This window comes from Phaethon aethereus (assembly GCF_964289735.1).
Source record: "Phaethon aethereus genome assembly, chromosome: 17".
NCBI lineage: Eukaryota > Metazoa > Chordata > Aves > Phaethontiformes > Phaethontidae > Phaethon > Phaethon aethereus.
In genome coordinates this window covers 6,634,982-6,654,374 of record NC_138593.1, presented here as the reverse complement: position 1 = coordinate 6,654,374, position 19,393 = coordinate 6,634,982, and the positions used below count along the sequence as shown (strand labels likewise).

Genomic DNA, 19,393 nt, shown 5'->3' with positions numbered 1-19,393 from the left:
TAATAAAAAGCAAAAACTAAATATCATACCACCTCACGTATCCTTATTTAAATGCTATACAAAATTAAAAAGCGCCCAGCAACAAAAAAGCATTCACATCCTTTGCTGAACAACTTCTCTGTAATTCAGTGTTCCATTTATAAAATGTGTCATGGTAACCCGAGTCCTTTCCTCACTTACATTGCATTTTTAATATATGTATATACAAACACATATGTACCTGACAGTTGTCACTGCTCTCTTTTTGAAGGAAGAACTGTTTTTTAAATTCATAATAAGCATTATACTGGTGCCATGGTTGCAGAAACTCAAATCTGTTAAAAGAGAACTGAATATGTGAAAATGCACATGAACATAGTAAATGCCAACAATCCTTTGCCATCTAATTTCCTCTAGAAAATGGAACACTATTTATGTTTGGAAGCACTATAACTTATGGCTAAACTTCCAGAGGATACACGTTCAGACCAAGCTTTCTAGAGATGTTTTTGTTAGGTTGGTTGTTTTGAGGATTTGGGCAACAATGCATTGGAATTACCTTTAAGTAGATCTCTGAATTTCAATTTAAAAAATAAAAATAGGTTTAAAAAAATATGGTACTTCTCTTCTTGAGACCCATATGTCCTGGTAATATATTTTAAAATATATTTTTTAAACTTTTAAAATAGAAGTTAAAATAATGTTTTCTCTTACCTGAGATCATTCTTGGCACGAACACTGGTTTCAAATTTTATGCCATTCCTCGCAACATATTCAGCTAGCTTATCAATAACAGGTTGAATATCTGGGGGTGGAGGTATAATGGCAACCACTGGAGCAATTGTGCTGAAAAAATCAAAAGTACATGTTTTTATAAACAGAACATAAATATCTTTCAGACTCTTGTTTTAACAAGAAAAACATTGCATAGGGGTTTGCTCTCTGGGTTTATATGCAGTTAAAATAACTTGATTTTCCATCATGCAAAAAATTCATAGTAGCTGAGTAACAATAACCACATACAACATCAAAGACGAAAGTGGAGGTAATCAAAGCTATAAACACTGGCGAATATTACTGAGAAGTCAGCAATAACAGAACCCTTACTAAATACTTCATACTGAAGTGCAAGAAAGAGACCCCTCCAACCAGCAACCAAATCTGCATGTGGTACCTTGTAGATGTTGTGGTAGAAGTCAACGCGCTGCTGCTATCGGTTGTGTCTGGGGGAGGTGGAGGTGTAGTACCAGGGGGTGGAGGTACTGTTGCTACCCCTGTAGTGCTTGATACAGTCACCCCTGCAGGCAACGCATTGTAGTAGGTGGCAACATCTATTCCTGGAGGTGGAGGCGCGAGGCAGTAAGTTCCATCAGGTAGCATATAGTAACTATAATACATGGCTGCCACAGTTGCTATAAAAAGACACATTTAAGAACAATGTTCTAATTAGAAGAAAAATACCCAATAAAAAACACATTATTGCATCAGTACAAACACTGAGAATTCAGAGTCACACAAATGAGAAATGGTATCTAATGTCTTGGGTAAAAACAAAACAAAACAAAACACACCAAAGAAAAAAACTAATGCTCATATTAACACACGATGAATAAGAAATGTGTAGATTAAAGGACAGAATCAGAGCATACTAAAGGTCAGCTGGAAGCTAAATGGTATGAATAGGTATGAATAAAGAAATGAACCAGAGAAGGCCTATTAAAAAATGACGTAATATAAAATCATTCTTCCTAATCTAATTCACCTCTGGCAGTTTAACTCAGTTAAAACCATGTATGCATTAAGAAAGAAACGTGCACATATATTCAAAGCTAACATTGAGAAATTAAACCACCAATATCACTAGATATATTAAACCACTATATCGTTATATATCGACACGCATCTACTTTCTGAAACCTCAAAAAGTAGACAGGTTTTGCAATTTAACACCAATACAATGAACAGCCAATTTGAGCAAGTTTTCTGCACTAGAGGCTTCTCCGATTCTAAATATTTATTTCTTGATAGTGCAAAGGCTTATGGCCTTCTTTCTTTAAGGAAAATATTTTATAATGCTTTTATTAGCCTAACACTTTTAAATGGCAGTTACTTCTTGTAAATCTAAAGATTTTCTGCAGAACGACATATAAACAGAAAGTACTCAGGTAAAATATTTCAAAGGATATACAGTATGAGTTTACATTTCTGGATGCAAAGTTTAATCAATGCATTAAACCATAATGAATTATCCTCTTAGAAGTTTCATAAACATTCATAAACATAAACATTGCCGTATGTGTGGTAATATTTACTTTCTTCAAAGAATGTTATCTACAAGGAGAGCAGAATGAAGTTTTAAAGGCAGGGAGAGTTGCAAATTTAACTTGTATTGCTACTAAACTGTAATGTCCCTGTTCCTATCAGCTACGTTCAGATTCAAGCCTGACATGAAGTAATCAGAAAACTGACGAGCATTATTCTACAGAGATACTTATTCTGATTTTAGTCTTTCTTGAAGTAACCAGTAATTTTCAATTTTTCCACAGAAATCTTATGTCAGTTTTATTAAGATTCTCTTACAGTACAGTTTTAAATAAAAATTACTTCCATGCATATTTCTCTCCATATATTACACTCTGAAAACATATTTTGGAGGGGTTCTGAACCTATAATGCATCAAAATCAACTCAGGTCATTATGGTGATACTCATTTGCAACGACTTTACTGAAACACCAAGAACTCCACCACCACCACCACCACGAAGTAACACTACTCATTACCCACAGATTTGTAATACCATGAAACCCTACTGTAGTGAAGGCTGCAATATAAATTTTCTTATATCTCAGTAGTATCAAATGGTGAATTCCACAAAGGAAAGGGTAAGTTTCAATTCTATATTTAAGGAATCAAGAATTTTCAGAATTCTGAAATCTGGAAAGAATTAGAAGCACATAAACCCAATTAAGTTTGACTTCATGTTTTTGAGTATCAGAATTTACAAAATTTGCAGGAGCTTTACACAAGGCCTGCATTAAGCAGCTTCAAAGATAATGGAAACCAGACACATCCAGAGAAGTTAAGATAATGTTACTAAAAATCTCATAGCAAAGTTGATTCTTAAAAGTGGACAGCATTGACATTTATCTGAAATGGTTCAAGAAAAATCTAAGATTAAAGTTTTAATAATAATCTGGACATAGGATGAAGTCTTGGTATTTTAATATCAGGCATGGAAAAAAGCAGTTGAGCACATAATTTAAATATATCATTGCTTTTGTTGTTCTTCTGAGAAAAAAATAAAATAGAGTATCTACTCCTTTATTAAAGAATGCCCTCTGTAGCCATGGAACTTAAAAGTTAGTACTCCCTCTCAGACATTGTAACGAGAAACATGATCTAAAAAGATAAATTTTTAACTTTGAATCTTACATATTCCTGAATTTTATTTTCTACATACAATGTTGCAACAGTGCACAGAATAAAAGGTAAAATAATGAAAAATTATAGCAATTGACTGTATAATAACTTATTTACCATAAAACTAATTCCAACCTTAGAACAGAATATTATAATAAAACATGGTTTTATCACTTCACTGGGATCCTTCAGTTTACATGGTTTTAACTTAGCAGATTTTTCTTAGTGTTAGACACTGCAGTAAAACTGTGCAAAGTAGATTTACCATCTGCATTTTGCTTAACATAGTAAGCCTTTTTCAATGGGAACCTCATTAATTACTTTGTAGGACAGTGAAAGCATTCATTAGGCTTCATTAATAGAAACTGATGGAAGGTATCAAAAAACATTAAGGGTATTGTGCTAACCATACTCACAGACTGGAGACTTGGCCTCCTGCCTGCCCACACCCTCCACCCCATTTCTGTTTTTCCTAAGCAGCTAACAATTCGACAGATACTCAGTGGAAGAATGCACCTTCAAAGATTCACGAGATTGAAAAAGAATAAATATCAGTTACAAATGATCAAGTATGAAGCTAACTAATTTTCTTCCCACCAGCATCCACATACAATTCATCAAGACACACCACCAGCTGCTTGATCACAATGCACTTACAATCAGAAGAATATTCTGTTTGTGACGTCTGTACAGCTGCTCCATCTGTTGACTGTGGTGTAGATGAGTTATTATCTGATTGCGCTTTGCGCACCAGTGCTGCAAGTGGATGATCAGGGTCTACTACCTTCAAAGGCTGAAAAAATTTTAAGAATAGAAAAAAAAAGATTAAAATTTGAAACACATACTTAAAGCATAATAGCAACAACCGAATTTGGAAAGCAAATTTATCTAAGTTAATAGACATCAATAATATTGTCCAAACACTGAAGTTACTGTTTTTGTAGCTCTCACATCAGAATCAACTTCTTTTTTGAAAATTAGTGGAAAACAAAACAAAAAATACTTGAATTTTATGTGAACAGAAATCCATGGGGGGGGGGGGCGGGGGGAGAGAAAAAAGCGGGTATTATTCTCACTCTTTTATTGCCAAGGTGGGATAAGACACAGAACCTGTGTAAATACCAGACAGCACCACTGCCATTCCTCTGAAAGCCTCAAATGTGTACAACCATCTGTCATTCCCACTATTCCATCACTGATCAAACTCAGCAAATGAAAATAAATAACACACAGAGCAAAATTTACATTTAATTAGTACATTCTGCTGAAATAGTATTTGCTGAAACTATTACTTCACGTCAACATTTTATCTACTAAAATCTAAAAAGAAAACATTCTCTCTCAATTTATATACAGAAGGCATTAAATATCTTAATCTTTTCAGCTTCAATACAGGTTCCATGGGATAAATCCTTGAGTGATGCCCTCAATACCAGATGGCATCAAAAAAAGAAATATAATTCCTTACAAATCGAAAAACAACAATTTATGTACCAGAGAAAAGGTAACTTGAAAGTTTACCAAAACAGACTTAAATTACTAAAACACAGTCTGGGGGAAAAAAAAACCAAACTCTTAACAAAAGATCTTAATTCCTGCATATTGGAATTTTTGTGCCTATGAATCAGATGTTTTACAAGATAGAAAGTAATTTTAATAGGGTCAAGTACCTTCATGAGCTCTTCAAGCCTACTGCATTTTTTAGATGCAAAGAGACTTGGATGCAGATAATTTCCATCATCATCATCGTCATCATCGTCTTCTTCCTCAGATTTGACTCTCGAGTCTAAATAAAAGCAATGTCTAAATTTTATTTGGGTTTGCTATGGATTTGTATTGGGAGAGAAAGATGGTACAGGACAAGCATGTGCTCTTCAGAAACTACCGTTTTCATAAATCCACTCATTCACAAAAACATATATCCAAGAATATACTGCTAGCCATCCATAAAACTAAAACAGTCCCAGTCTTCCCTAGCTGCCCATTCATTTCGTTTTGCAAGATCCTCTCCTCCCATCAGAACAACCATTTCTGCCACTGCACACCAAACTGAAGATGGGAACAAATCCAAGTGCACAGACCAACTTCCTGTTGGACTAGAGCTACACAAGTGTTTCTAAAAGCTCCAAGATTATAGCAGGTCTTGTATCTGAAAGTTTCCCAAAACAATCTTTTCTTTCAAAAATCTCCTCCAATTTAAGCAAAATTTTGAATCATCACATGAATCTCAGCTGCAGGATAACAGCACTGCCACTGCAACACATCAAAAAGATGTGCCTGTTTAACCAAAAAAGACCAGTGAATGTTTCAAGATTCACATCCTGAAGCCACCTATTTGACAAGCAACAACTTACGTTTTTTCTCGTCGGCTTTATTTTCAGAAGGAGCAGCATATCGTCCCTCTTTCATAGCCTTCTGAATGAATTTGTAGTAGGGATTGAGGTAGTGATCAAATCGCAAGAAGTCAAACTGGGAGTTGCGTGCTTGCTTGGCTTTTAGCATAATCTCAAACTGTGCTCCCTGCTTGCAGACAAAGTTTGCAGTTCGTTCTATAATCGCATGCATTTTTGCTGTTGGTGGCTGTGGGAGTAAAATAACATATATTTGTATTTTCAGAAGCAGCTTGTAAAGTGTGTTAGAACTCCAGAGGGAATTAGAAAGAGCAGTAGTTCCCTGCCCCTCTTTTCAGCTTTCCCTAGCAACTCAGCTTTGTAATCACTTTCAGCTAGTGAAAGCATATCAGTGCTAAAAAAAACAGTCCCAGTCTTCCCTAGCTGCCCATTCATTTCGTTTTGCAAGATCCTCTCCTCCCATCAGAACAACTATTTTTGCCACTGCACACCAAACTGAAGACAGGAACAAATCCTGGTTGACTTCGATGTAGCAAAAAAATTCTTTTAAGCCAGGTACATTACATAGCCATATAGACACTTCTGCTGGCACAAGACAGAAGACAGACGTGTTTCTTGACACAGCAGTGCCAACTTAAAGTGGTCCTACCCTACAATACCTCAAGGTGCTCTGAAGACTCAACTTATATGGTCTTCTTCCCAATGGCTGTCCTTTATTCTGTTACCACTGCATGTGCAACATCGTTCCCGAACTAGAAAAGTTTTTCCTTGGAAGGAACATGTTGCGTCTTAAGATCGACAAAAGAATTACAATTCTTATGTGCTGTCACATACCCATAAAGAGTCACTGAACACTTTACCAATAAAAGAAAAAAGTAAATTAATGAAGTTAAGCAGCATCCACGCATTTCTACTCCTGAAATCCCATCTAAGGAGCACTGCTGTATCAAACCCAAGAATTGTAAAGAACAAGAATATAGTTCAAGAATGCATGAACTTCACCATTCACTGTCTTTGATTTCATACTCTGATAGCTCTGTTTTGTCTTGTGCTCAATAAACTGTAGAAACACATACTCTGTGTGCCTATAAAGACTGAAGTGTCACATTAATGATTTGTTTTAGCTTTGCATTTTTATTGATCTGGATACAGAAGTATGTTGCAAACCTCAGAAAATGTTCTTCAGAAGACTGGAAGCACATGAGACAGTGGTGCTCTATTTAGAGAAAAAAGCCTGAATGTGATCACACAGCACATTTTTAGGAATTATTTTCAGCTGATTGGATCCTTTACTACAACAGCATGTTCAATATAGAAAATAATTAGTTGTTTCAAGTTTTACTTGTCCCTCTAAAACACTACCAGAGATTATTTTAATTAGAGGCAATGAAGTTCTCAAGAAACTGCTAACATTTTGTGCATTGCCAGTTTCATTATTTAATCACACATGAAGTTTCTCTATTTCTGCAGTTCTTATGCAGAAATACAAAATACACTTAAGGCTGAGAGATTCATAAACACAGCTGCAAATCAGCAAGGAAGCTCAAAAAAGATTGTATCTGAAATTACTATGTGTTCTTGAATTTGAAACTGTTACCACTATAACCTCTGGAAAACAGGCACTATGAATATTAATATGCTTTTAATTGACTTCTAAGATTACTAACACCACTGATCTACAAAACTTTAGTAACTTTACAAAGTGAAAAACATTAAATGGCAAACAGAAATGCAGATATAGACATATTCTAGTTTGCTATTACATTTAATAAAAACACTAAATATTTAAACTGAGAACTGTTAAAACTTCTGAAAGTAAGAGAGTACTTGCCAGAGCAGAGAAAAAACCCTTCTGAAAAATACTACAATGAAATAAGTGCTATCGTCTAGTCAGATATTCTGTTCCAATTTTTAATTAGTATTGTAATTAAAAGTTTTTCATAAGTGAGTCTCCTTTACTGCAAGTTAAACAACTATCCTCCAATCTTCAGTAAGCCTAGAATATAATTTTAATTCTTATGTTGCCTCTCGGTATTCTCATCTGGAGGAAACAAAGCAATTTTCAACCTCCCCTCCTAAGTTTAACTGGTAATTTACTCTTACAGCCCACTTCCATAGCATCCATGCACTTCTTAAAATGCAATGGTTACGAATGGTCCTCTTTGCCCATAACCCTATGATATCAACAGTTTTAAACAGTGGAAGACCTCCTGCATCCTCAACACAACTCTTCCATGTTAAGTTTCAGAATGACATCACTGCAGCAGTTGCAGTTGCCATATGCTGAACATTCAACAGCTCACTACAGTCTCTGGATCTTTTTGCAGTAGTGTTGCCTAACTACTTAGTCTTCATTTAACATTTGTACTTTGGATTGCTCTGTATTACAGGAACTATTTTATATCAGTCTTTATTGAACTATACCTTGCAGATTGTGAACAAAGTCTCCAAGTTAGCTCACTCTCAAATTTTATCTTATTTCCAAGCACTACAGTTTCCTCCTCAAAATGATCCAAAGTTTACAAATGTCCTCCCCCTGCCATGACCATCAACGACTGCCATGTCTTTTTCTCTAAATGTTAATTAGCAATAAACTGAGGAGAGACCTAGAACACCACTCAGTCGTTTTCACAAATCAGCAACGTGGATCCAATCACTTGTGGATCAACATAATAGCAATGGAATTTAAGAGGTATTTCTCTCTCTCGCTCTCTTTTCTTTTTGAAAATGGGAGCAAGGTAGAGTGAGAAATATTTTTTAAACATGCCTGTAAAACTCTACCAATAATTTACCAGGCTTCTATCCTTCACATCAATTAAATTAGAAAATACAGAATAAATACATTTAATGGCAAAACTGAATGACTCGACTAGAACAACAACAAATGAAGGCTTACCAAAAAAAAAACCCCTCACAATTCCCAATCCAAGGTCAAGTATACATCGTTTTCAGAGCTCTGTCTAGCACCAAACATTTTGATTTAAAAAAACAAAACCAAATACGCCCACATTTGCTTTCTGTTTCTGAACTACAGTTCAATAGCTGATTGAGAAATTACTTCAGTAAGGCCCATGCTGCATTCTGCAACTTACGTGTAAAATACATCTCAAGTTTCAGAACAAAATTCCAGCAAGGCAGCTATCTAAAACAGCAAACGTTCTTTTACCAGCAGTTATTTTTTGAAAACAGCGTTCAAATGCTAAATAAACAGCTCCTCACTGAGAACTCAACGTTCTTATTCTAAGACTACAGGATAACTCATAATTTAAAGGCAATAATGTATAAAAAAATCTTCCCTGAAATCAGAAGTTGGTTTGTAGGCACTTCTCTAACAAAACGTATTACAAGATTGTAAAGAAAAGTAGAGGAAATAATATTAGAACAAGCTGCACATTAGATTTGCTAAATAGCTCTTATTTCATATAAAAAAAACAACAGAATAAAGAATTTTCAGTTAAAAGCTAATGAAGCAGAAGAACACTCTTACACAAATACCCTGTGGTCACTGTTAGTTATTCTAACAGAGTGCTTTAAATCTTTACTGGCCAAGGTTATGAAGTTGAGAAAGCAGACCAAATATAAATTATCACTTCCATGACCATGGTATAGGAGAAAGACTATTATCTGACTTCCCAGTATCTTTTATGAAACTTGAAATAAATTGAAAATCCTCATGGTTACAACTGTACTCAAGCAGGTTCAGCTCCCTTCAGGAAAAATACACAAGCTGCAATTAAGTTTGCAGTTTACTATGTAGCAAATTCTGGTAACATCAGATGAAGCAAAGAGTTTCTACATGCTAATGCTTTCAAGTTATTTCAGAATCTGCTAGAAATACTGCTTTTCTCCTTGAATAGGCTAGTCTTAAACACAGCCTTTGTATTTGATCACTTCCTAACCCCTTCAGACTGGGACACAATTAAAAAGAATCTGGAGAAAAATCTTGAACAGAAGAACGCTTTGTATTTGGAATGTCAACCTTGACTTCTCAGTAAGTAACCATTCCAAAAGCAATCGGGTTTTTTCCACATTATTTAAAATAATATCACAAATGGCTCTATATACAGTTAGCATAAGCACTGCAATAATTTTAGTATGAAAAAGAAGATTCAAGAGAGTTGATAGAACTCAAGTACTCAAGAAAGAATATCTGAAATTAAGCTACTATTTTATAATAATTTAAAATGTACCACACTAAAGTTAATGGAAAAAAGAAATAATCAGTAAAGGACCGTTAACTCCTTGAAAATGGACGGACATCTAGGTTGTGTTACATGTATACACATACCAGTTCCACATCAGAAGGTACATTCAGTCCCGGAGGGGCAACAAAAGGTTCTTCATTTTCTTCTACATTTTCTGTCTGAGCTGTTTCTACAAGAAATGACAGAATAAAATACTATAGGACAAAACATGTCAAAGTACCCAAATGTTAAAAAAAATTATTAAATTATATCTAAAAGGATGTTCAATCAAGGTATTTATCAAATGAAACTATAACCACCATTTGCACTGAAGACATTTAAATACGGTTCCTCTCCCTGGTGTTCTGTGTAGTTTATACAATCTTAAATAAACTAAATCTTAATAGAGGTATTAGGAAACCCTATAAACCTTAGCCCTGATTACAGTGCTGGAGACAAAAAAGTGTCGAATCAAATAGAAAACATCCATTTTCATTAATATTACTTTTTGTTTTTACAAGAAAACCCATACAAAATTAAGGAGAACCATTTTCCATGCACTGGGTGAATCCTTTCCTAACGATTATTACAGTATTACAGATATCCAGTATCTCTAACGCTGTTAAGACCCATACATCTGGTCTATGTGAACTCACTTCCCTGTTAATCAACCATTTCAGCCTATGCAAACAAGCCTAAGTACTTTCATCAGCTTCCTAACCCTAATGAAAGTTGTACAGGAATGCAACAGGGAGGCTAAAATCCACTTTCATGACCTACAGAGATAAACCAGTAGTTGCCTTAATAATAGATTAAAATAAATGTTGCCATTCATCTGTAAGTTCAGTCTAAAGTTGGTGCAGTTCCTTTTACATCAAGTTTAACATATCCAAATATTTAACAGATTTATCACATGAACTACTCATCTAAAGTAGTTATTCTTTTAAAAAGGCCAATTTGTATTACATTGTGTTACTTGGTACACCAGAAATGTTCCTCTGAAAATCTCTTGCTTTATAAATTTTTATAATAATTGAACTGGAAAGTTTACTTTTTAAAGTAACTTTTAGTGTTATCTATTCTGCTATCTCTAAGAGAAAATGTAGTCCAGTTCTACCCTAACAAATTAGATAGCACAAGCTGCATGGAAACCTGACTATGGGAACTATGGACACAAGACAGCACAACACTCTAATCATGCATGAGATGTCGTAGCCATTACTATAGACAAGCTTATACCCATGCAAGAAAGTTAATTTTTTTGTTGCTGTCTGGTAGGTTGTTTTTTTTAAAAAATGAACTCAAATAGTTTAACTCCACAAAGGCACACAGAAATTTTAGCATCAAAGAAAGGAGGAAGCAGCAGCAGAAGCAGCAGAATAGGACTGTTTCTTTTGGCTGCAGCTCCAGCTAACACTTGAAGTGTTCACAGAACTATGGCCTGTAATTCACATTACTGTTATCTGCATCTTCCAATACTGGATTTTACTCTACTGTGATTTATCAGAAATGAATGTTACAAATTTATAGTCCTGCATTATTGGAAATTGTTAGGATATAGCAATCTTTTAGTAGATTGTACAGCTCAACTACAGTAAAACATAATACCGATGTTTCCCTCTCACTTTTGCCCCAAGTACTTTTCCCCCAAATGCTATCAAAGTGTTACTAGAAAATGCCCCTGTGCTATCCAGCATTACTGAAAATTTTCTAGAAGATGGTTTGGTAAGAAAGCTCACAACTGAGACAATGTTCCAGTGACTGCTATGAGGATCTCCACTTCTCAGCAGCAGCACTGAGAATTCTCACATCACACCGCAAGAGTTTGTAATAGCTTAGCATGACACTTCCATGCTGCATCAAATATTAAATAACTAAATATTAACTTGTTGGAAGATTGGGTAGTTACATCTCTCTTTGCCAATGACTAGGTCGTCACATTTTAGCATTAGTTCTAAAAATATGACTGCATTAAGACTGAAACACATTATTCCAGGTATCTCATCATTCTAGGAAAGAAAAATAATGTGAAGCAACCCAGACGCAACTCGAACTCACGATAGCTCTTTTACCAAATGAAACTGAAATTTTTATTTATTCCTTATACACTTGATCAAAGGTAGATTCCGTAACATTACAGCACATTTTCACACAGTTTTGTGTCCTACAATACAGACATCCTGTAAGGTTCAGCAGATTCCCTTTTTAGTGACCAATAGAGAGATGGTGTCCACCTTTTTAACCTCTACACAGTAAAGAAAGATGGGGGAGCCAAACTAGAAACATGTTCTTCCCTATCACCTCCAATTTTTCTATCTATATATATCCCTATATATACACAGACACCCACAACGTGAAAAACATCCCTATGGCAAGAAACACTCAAAAACCGTACATAAAGAAAACTTGGAAACTATTTGGTTCCAAATTTTCCAGACAAATGGGAATAAAACAAATTAAATAAACGCAACTCAGCATCCGTACTGAAGGGTACAGGAGAAACTCCTGGTAGAATGCAAGTGGCATGGAGACACTGCCCTGACACCACCTCTCACACACAGCAGCAAAAAACACTAAATAAGCTTTAGCACCTAAAATAGTCCTGCATTGTAGCACACACCTTGCTAAAAAAAGCTCCTCTCATACCATGGTAACCGACCAATATGTAGTTAGACAACCCAGTTGTTAATTAAACAATCCTAACTTTACTAAGACATGGTTCAATAACACTTGAAAGCTTCCTTATGACTTCGTGTTAAAAATGTTAAATTATCATAATTAAAGATGGGAACACGAGGATCTGAATTCTGCATTTTTAAGATCACAGTGAGGGGCACACTACATTGAAGACAGACTCATTTATAATACACATGACAAAATCTAAACTTAAAAAAAAATACGTATTGTCATTAATTACTATTCCGTCTATGTTTGTAATGATCTTCTCCTTCTTGACCAAGAAACTTAGCGTTAACAGAGCGCCATGCCATGAATTACTATTTTTTTTCCGAATAAGAATCTGCAAGATAGCAGAACTAAATTTCCTATCCTGACTACTGTAGTATTGACTGTGCTGTAGCAGTAAAATTCTTAAGCACATTAAGAGCGAAGTTTGCAAAAATTCAGAGTTCCATAAGACTTTGCTGAAATGCTTTGAGATTTTTTTACTTGCATTTTAAAGAAACACACATTTTCAACCTTCAACTGCAAGTGAGAGACACAGAGGTGTTACGTTCTTCCTCCCAATTAACCCTGGCTATTTTTACCCCTTACCTCTTTGTTTTGCAGGCTGATGCTCCTCCTCCTCAGTGGGTTCTGAAGGGTCATAATAATCACTACCATAGCGGAATCCCACTGCATTATAGGTACCATCCTCTGCCAAAGCTTCACTCAGTCTTTTATATTCCTCCTCTTGAACCAAAATGCAATTACCATTCATTAGAACATATTTAAAAGCTATTTTCTTAAAATAAAAAGTAGTAATATTTCTTACTTTAGTTTTTAAATGAGAAGTTTTCATCTATCATTTTAGCTTTCATTAAAAACTGAATAGAAAAACACAGCATTTACATATGCTGACCATTTATTTCTTCCTGAAGAGATAAAGGCTGTGGGTTAAAACATTCTAATGTAATTATGCATACAAGAGCATAGAATTTAATTTATACAAGACTAAAAATGAAGAAGAATGTGTTTATTTGGGGTTTTTTGGGGGGTCTCAAATCCCAGTCTGCCCTCAGAATCTGGGAAATTTCTGTGTGGATCTATATTTAAACTATCCTGAGGTCCTCTCACATACGCAAAGACTCCCGTTTTTCGAATCCACTGGGTACTGTCAAGATAACATCAGAAAAAGAGAGTATAAAATTAGGAGTAAATTTAATTTCATAATTATTTATTTAAACATGTGCTAAACTCAGGAAGTTTCCTTGAGCAATACCTTGCCTCGCCTCCTCCTCAAGCAAGTCCGTATGCAAGGCTAAATACCTCTCTTCATCACAGAGGGCTTCTATTCTAGCTTCCTCTTCAGACAATTGATAATCTCTGTTCCACGTGGAATATTCAGCATCATATTCAGAAAGGTCATGTAGGTGACCACGCCCATCGTACCTGCAAGATGAAACAGCTGGTCAATGCAAAAAACTTAGGGCTTGGGTTTATGCGACTACTTAAATACTTACCCATTAAAAATGAAAAAAAAAAAAAATACTTATACGTTAAAGCATATTTCCTTTTACAAGTTACGTTTAATTTTGATAATGATTTGTCACCAACTATCGAAAATTTGTTTAATAGTCTAAATTCCTCTCAAAGAAACTAACAAATTATTACAATTAAAGGCAAAGGTATCCTTTAATAGTTTAAGTGGGATCCATTTCCGTAACTGCTCTTACCGTACGTGCTTCAACCAACCAATCAATGTCACTTGCAAAATACGTTTTTCTGGAAAGTCAAATAGCTTACATTCACACAAACCCGAATACATAAATACCTATCCGTAAGAACCAAACGGTCGAAATTTCCTCGCTTCTTTCTGCTAGTCCCGAACTCTCAGGAGATATCTTCACCATAGAAACTTGCGTCCATTGGAGGTAAAATCATGGCTAGGCTCGGCCCCTAGCCATTTGGCTGAGGAAATAAGTTCTGGGTTATGTGATAGAGAGACACACATACATAGGAACAGTAACATATACATGCAATTTAAGGAGGTTCACCGTAAAAACGGCAAAGATCAATGACGTACAGTTCCTTTCTACTAAGCAGAAATAGTTTTATTTGCAGGAAAAGCACTGCATTGGGATAATGTTTATGAATCAGTAAGAGAAACTGATTGAAAAGTAAAGTGACAGTAAACTCGACTCCGCTGAGGTGTCTTCCCACACACAACTCTTGACTTGTGCCAACTTGCTAGACCAAAAACAAAGAAAGTAAATATTCTTATAGCAAAAAGTTAATCAAACACGTAGGTCTGGTTAATCAAGCTCTGTCCACAGGTAAACTTCAACCCATGTCTTCTCATAGCAATGTGCTTTTCTCAAAATGGTGAAAATGAAGACTTCCTGCTGCTGGAGATAAAAAGAATCTAAGCTTCCAAAGGAGTTTATAAGATTAGTCATTGCAAGCTACCTTAACTTACAAATGTATGTTATTCATACTTTCCAGTACATACATGCACATACTTAGTTTTTGCTCCCAACAATTTCTGTAACGCCTGTAAATTGGGTTACTGTTGCACAGGACCACAAAACGGCCTCTACCCACTAATGAAATCTGTTACAAAAGTGATCTGGATTAGAAGTGTGCATCATAACACTTCTATTCTCATGTAAGAAAGAAATTAATGTAACTACAAACACTTATGGTTGTTTTTTCATGTCTTCATGTTTATTCCAATTAATTTCAATCATAAAAATAATTCATGGCAGAAACCCCAAAATAGTGCAAGGGCATTTTTTTTTCTCTAGTCTTATGGAAGGAAATTAAAAGACCTTCCCTTACTAATATTTTTCCAAGCCAAATACAGTTGTTAAAACAAGAAAAATTATGTATAGCACCAAAGTAATGATGAAATTGAGGGAACAAATATCTATAGTATGTCATGTGATCCTTTTCAAACCAAAATCCTTCCATCTTTCACACTGAGGTTTTCAGGGTCAGCCACAACTCTTAAATTGTACTTTCAGTACTCCACTCAAATATACCCAACCTGACCTCCTATTTTCCTTCTCTCTAGGAAAATATTCAGAAAATTAATTCTGAATTAATTTATTTCTAAATTCCACTCTGCATTGCTGAAACAACTTAGAGACCAGAAGAAACGTCAAAGCAGATTCTATTACTCTCTCTGGCCATGAACCTGTACCTACTGCAAAGCAACCAAAAAGAGCCAAGCCCTGACATAAAACTTGAAAAGTAAGCACCCAAAATCAAAGCCATTCTGCCTAATACAATGAATCATGGCACAAAGAAAAAGTAACTAGGCCAAGAATTGCTTCTGGGGTATCCTATCAAAAGTCTGCAGCCAGATTACGTAGGAGAAACAAGAAAACCCCATTTCCCCTAAGGTGGATAAATATCCTTCCGCTCCCCACACTGCACCCTTCTCGCTTAGAAAACATATGAAGTGCCTAATAAGTATTCCTATGTAGTAAGGCTCCCTTGGCTTCCACATGAGAAAAGATGATGTTTGTGGTTTGCACTGAAAAGGAACAGATCATTCCCGCTCTCCACTCCACCCTGTCAACTCTACCCTAACGAGTGGAACAGAAAGACCCAACGCACGCTGTCAGCAGGAGGGGAACCTCCCAACGCTGCCAGAGCGGGGAACCCCAAGCTCCCGCTGCCGCGGGGGCGGCCCTGCAGCGTTACGGAACAGCACTCGAAGCACTCTACCAGGAGGAGCTGCCCTCCACCTCTGCCAGTGAAGATCCCCACACGTCTGCCAGAGTGAGCCCTTTGTTCATCCCCCGCCCTCACCTGCCCACAGCATAAGGGGAGGAACAGAAAGAGGCTATAACAGGAGATCTCGCAGCAGAGTCTGGGAGTTGTGTTACACCGACCTATCGATCATGATCTTGGGGTCTCCCATCCAAGGAATAAGGTGTCGCCCCTGCTCCTGGTACTGAGCCTTCTCATCATCTCGAAACAGCTTGCAGGCATAGCCGAACACCAGCAGCTCCACACGGCTATTCCCACCTCCACCTCCTCCTCCACCTCCTCCGGGGGGCCCGGGAACCGCTCCCCCACCTGACAACAACATTAGGGGCGGCGGGCCTGCTTCTTCTGCAGTCCGTCGAGAACCTCCGACCCCTCCGTACATCACCAGGGGATGCAGCGAGGAGGAGGAAACTCGCAGTAACAACGACTGTCCGAGAAGCGAGTCCCCCAGAAGGCCGGGCCCGCACTAAACTCCCCAGCTCCAGAGCACCACAGTCGCCATCACCCGAAACAAAATGGCGACTCTTCCGCTTCCGCTGGCGGAGCAGAGGCTAGGCTGGCTTCCGGCAGGAGGCAGATTCGCGGTGTGTTTTGGCAGCCCGAAATGGAAGGAAAGCGCGGCTCGGCGCTACTGGCGGGGCAGCGCGGCGGCCGGCGACAGCGGCCGGCTGCCAGGCAGGGACTGTGACGCCGCGGGCGTGACGAAAGTGCGGAACCAACGCGGGGGGGGCGGGGCGGCTCCGCTCCGCTTTTCTGAGGCGCTCGGCGGGCCCGAGCGGTGCTGCTCGGGCCGTGCCTCCTCCCTGAGGCCGGTCAGGACGGGCTTGGACGCTTTCGCGCTACATCTCAGCTGAAATACGCCTTTAATAAGAGAATGAGGGAGGCCGCGGAGGCTCTGCCCGGGGCAGGCAGCCGTGTCTCCCCGCGTCTGGCCCCCGTAAGGGCCTGGCGACGGGGAATCATCGGCGAGGTGGGCAGCGACAGGGCCAAATGGCGAGATTGGGGGATAGGGGCTCGGCAGGAAGATGCGGCGGGGTGGGTGACTCTGGCAAGGAGCGGTGTGGGAAGATGTGGCAGAAAGCGGGGGTTCACCGAAGGCTGCGCATGGGAAGTCAGAAGGGAAAGCGGGCCTGGGAGCCAAAGCCGGCAGGGAAAGGCTGTGGCACTGAGGAAGATTTTTCAAACAAATTGATAAACTGGACTGTTTTTGCTAAAACTCTGTAACCTGGGATGAGATTTTCAATATTGCTTACCTCAGGATTATTATTTTCGTTGTTCTTCAAGAAGTATGAAGAAACACATTGTTTTGCATATGTTACAATAAAGTTTTGTACGGAAGCACATCGTGTTTTGCGGTTCGCAATGGGAGTTAATCAGTAGCCTTTGGTAGGAGATTCTGGATACCCATAAATTCAGGCAGAGCTGCTGGGGTTTTCCTCTGTGAACAACATACTGGCATCATTGTACGTGAGGGAATGAAATATGTAAAACTGTGTGAGCAAAGCGATGCACGAGCACTGGAAAAGAGTTTGATAGCTTCCGTCGGCATTTAGAAATGCCTGCTACCATCTAAACTTACTGAAGGAGGAATGTAGAAACTTCATTGGACACTTCTTTATTCATCTGAAGTAATGAAATTCAAAACAATAATACACGGGGTTTCCACAGTATCTTTCGAAGTGAACTACAAAATCTGAGTAAACCTTATAATGTCCCTTTTAGGTAATTGTGACGCATATACGGTTCCACCTGCTGTTCCATGTCCTAGAAAAGATGGTTAAAAATCTACAAAAGTTAACATCTGTATCCTTGGCAATGAATATGTGGAAGCTACCAGTAATTATCTGATGCTTCAAAGCTATCAATGACCAAGTCTGCTGAAGGTAGATGCTTCAGATGTATCTTACTTTTTTATAAAAATAATGAGTGAGTAGTTTTAATGAAGAAGTTCTTGAGTTGTTTTAATGAAGAGAGAAGTTCTAAGTGTAACACTTGCCTTTGAGAAACAAAATACAGATCTGAACACCAAGGAGACAGGTGGGAACACGCTTGAACTTTGTGCAACAATTTTATACCAGCTGGGAAACATTTGGAGTAACAAAAAGAGCAGGAGAAAACAATAGAAAGAACTCCTAGAAAAAAATAAACAGTTTTTGACAGGGAGTATGAGAAAGCAATTGAACTTTAATATGTGACGAGGATTTTCTGACTTCTGTAAGTCTTCTGGTAATGCAAATGATTCACCAAAAAGACACCATTTCACAAAAATGTCTCTGTGCAATTGAAGCAGTGGTGTAATAAGACAACTTCAGCCCATTTTACTGGGATATCAGCATCTGAGACAATGACGTAAACTGTGCATGACTCAGATAAAGGACAAAAATGGGAATCTTAGTTACAAAGAATGCAATTACAGAAAGATGGAGGGAGTATTTTAATGATATCTTTAATGGTGAAATGGATAAAGGCAAACAAACAGCAATTTTCCAGCCAGCTGAGCCATTTGTAGAAGAACCAAGAGACAACCAGAACACTCAGGAACTATAAAGCACCAGGTGTTGATAATGTTCCCACTGAATTATTAAGAACAGGATGGGATAAGACTTTTAAAAACTAATTTGTGTTAGTTTGGTGGCTTGAAAATAATGTAAAGAAATAGGAAAGGGGAGCCATGTGTCTATTTTTGAGAAGGAGGACAAAATGAAAGCTGAGGCCTGGGGCAGCATCTTGCTGTTTATTACAGCATGTGATGTTCCCATGTAATGAGCCTGTACAGAAGAGGGATTAAGAGAGGTTTCTGGAAGAACAGGACTACAGCACAACAATTATTTTCAGATTATTGAGTACCTGAGGAATACAAGTAGGAACACGAGCAGACTACAAACAGGGATTTTTAATGTATTTAAGAAAGTATGTCATAGTGCATTATGAGTTTGCATTGTAATAAAAAAGTGCCCACCCCTTCCTTTTTTCCCAGCAGGTGTAAAAAAGTAAACTTTTTTCCATTTTTTTGTGTTTTT

The 19,393-nt window shown here is 37.5% G+C and overlaps 1 protein-coding gene across 1 annotated transcript in view; it reads right to left on the bottom strand.

Annotated features, from left to right (window-relative positions):
- SFSWAP (splicing factor SWAP) overlaps positions 1 to 16,755 on the bottom strand; it is a gene marked incomplete at its 5' end in the record, with an annotated part of 50,468 nt that extends 33,713 nt beyond the window's left edge. The window contains 10 exons of the mRNA XM_082007559.1: positions 221 to 314; positions 694 to 825; positions 1,154 to 1,391; positions 4,058 to 4,193; positions 5,071 to 5,186; positions 5,755 to 5,980; positions 10,040 to 10,125; positions 13,209 to 13,346; positions 13,876 to 14,045; positions 16,496 to 16,755. Coding sequence (XP_081863685.1) covers positions 221 to 314; positions 694 to 825; positions 1,154 to 1,391; positions 4,058 to 4,193; positions 5,071 to 5,186; positions 5,755 to 5,980; positions 10,040 to 10,125; positions 13,209 to 13,346; positions 13,876 to 14,045; positions 16,496 to 16,755 — 1,596 coding nt within the window. The remainder of the gene's footprint in view (positions 1 to 220; positions 315 to 693; positions 826 to 1,153; positions 1,392 to 4,057; positions 4,194 to 5,070; positions 5,187 to 5,754; positions 5,981 to 10,039; positions 10,126 to 13,208; positions 13,347 to 13,875; positions 14,046 to 16,495) is intronic.
- Positions 16,756 to 19,393: the final 2,638 nt, after the last annotated feature.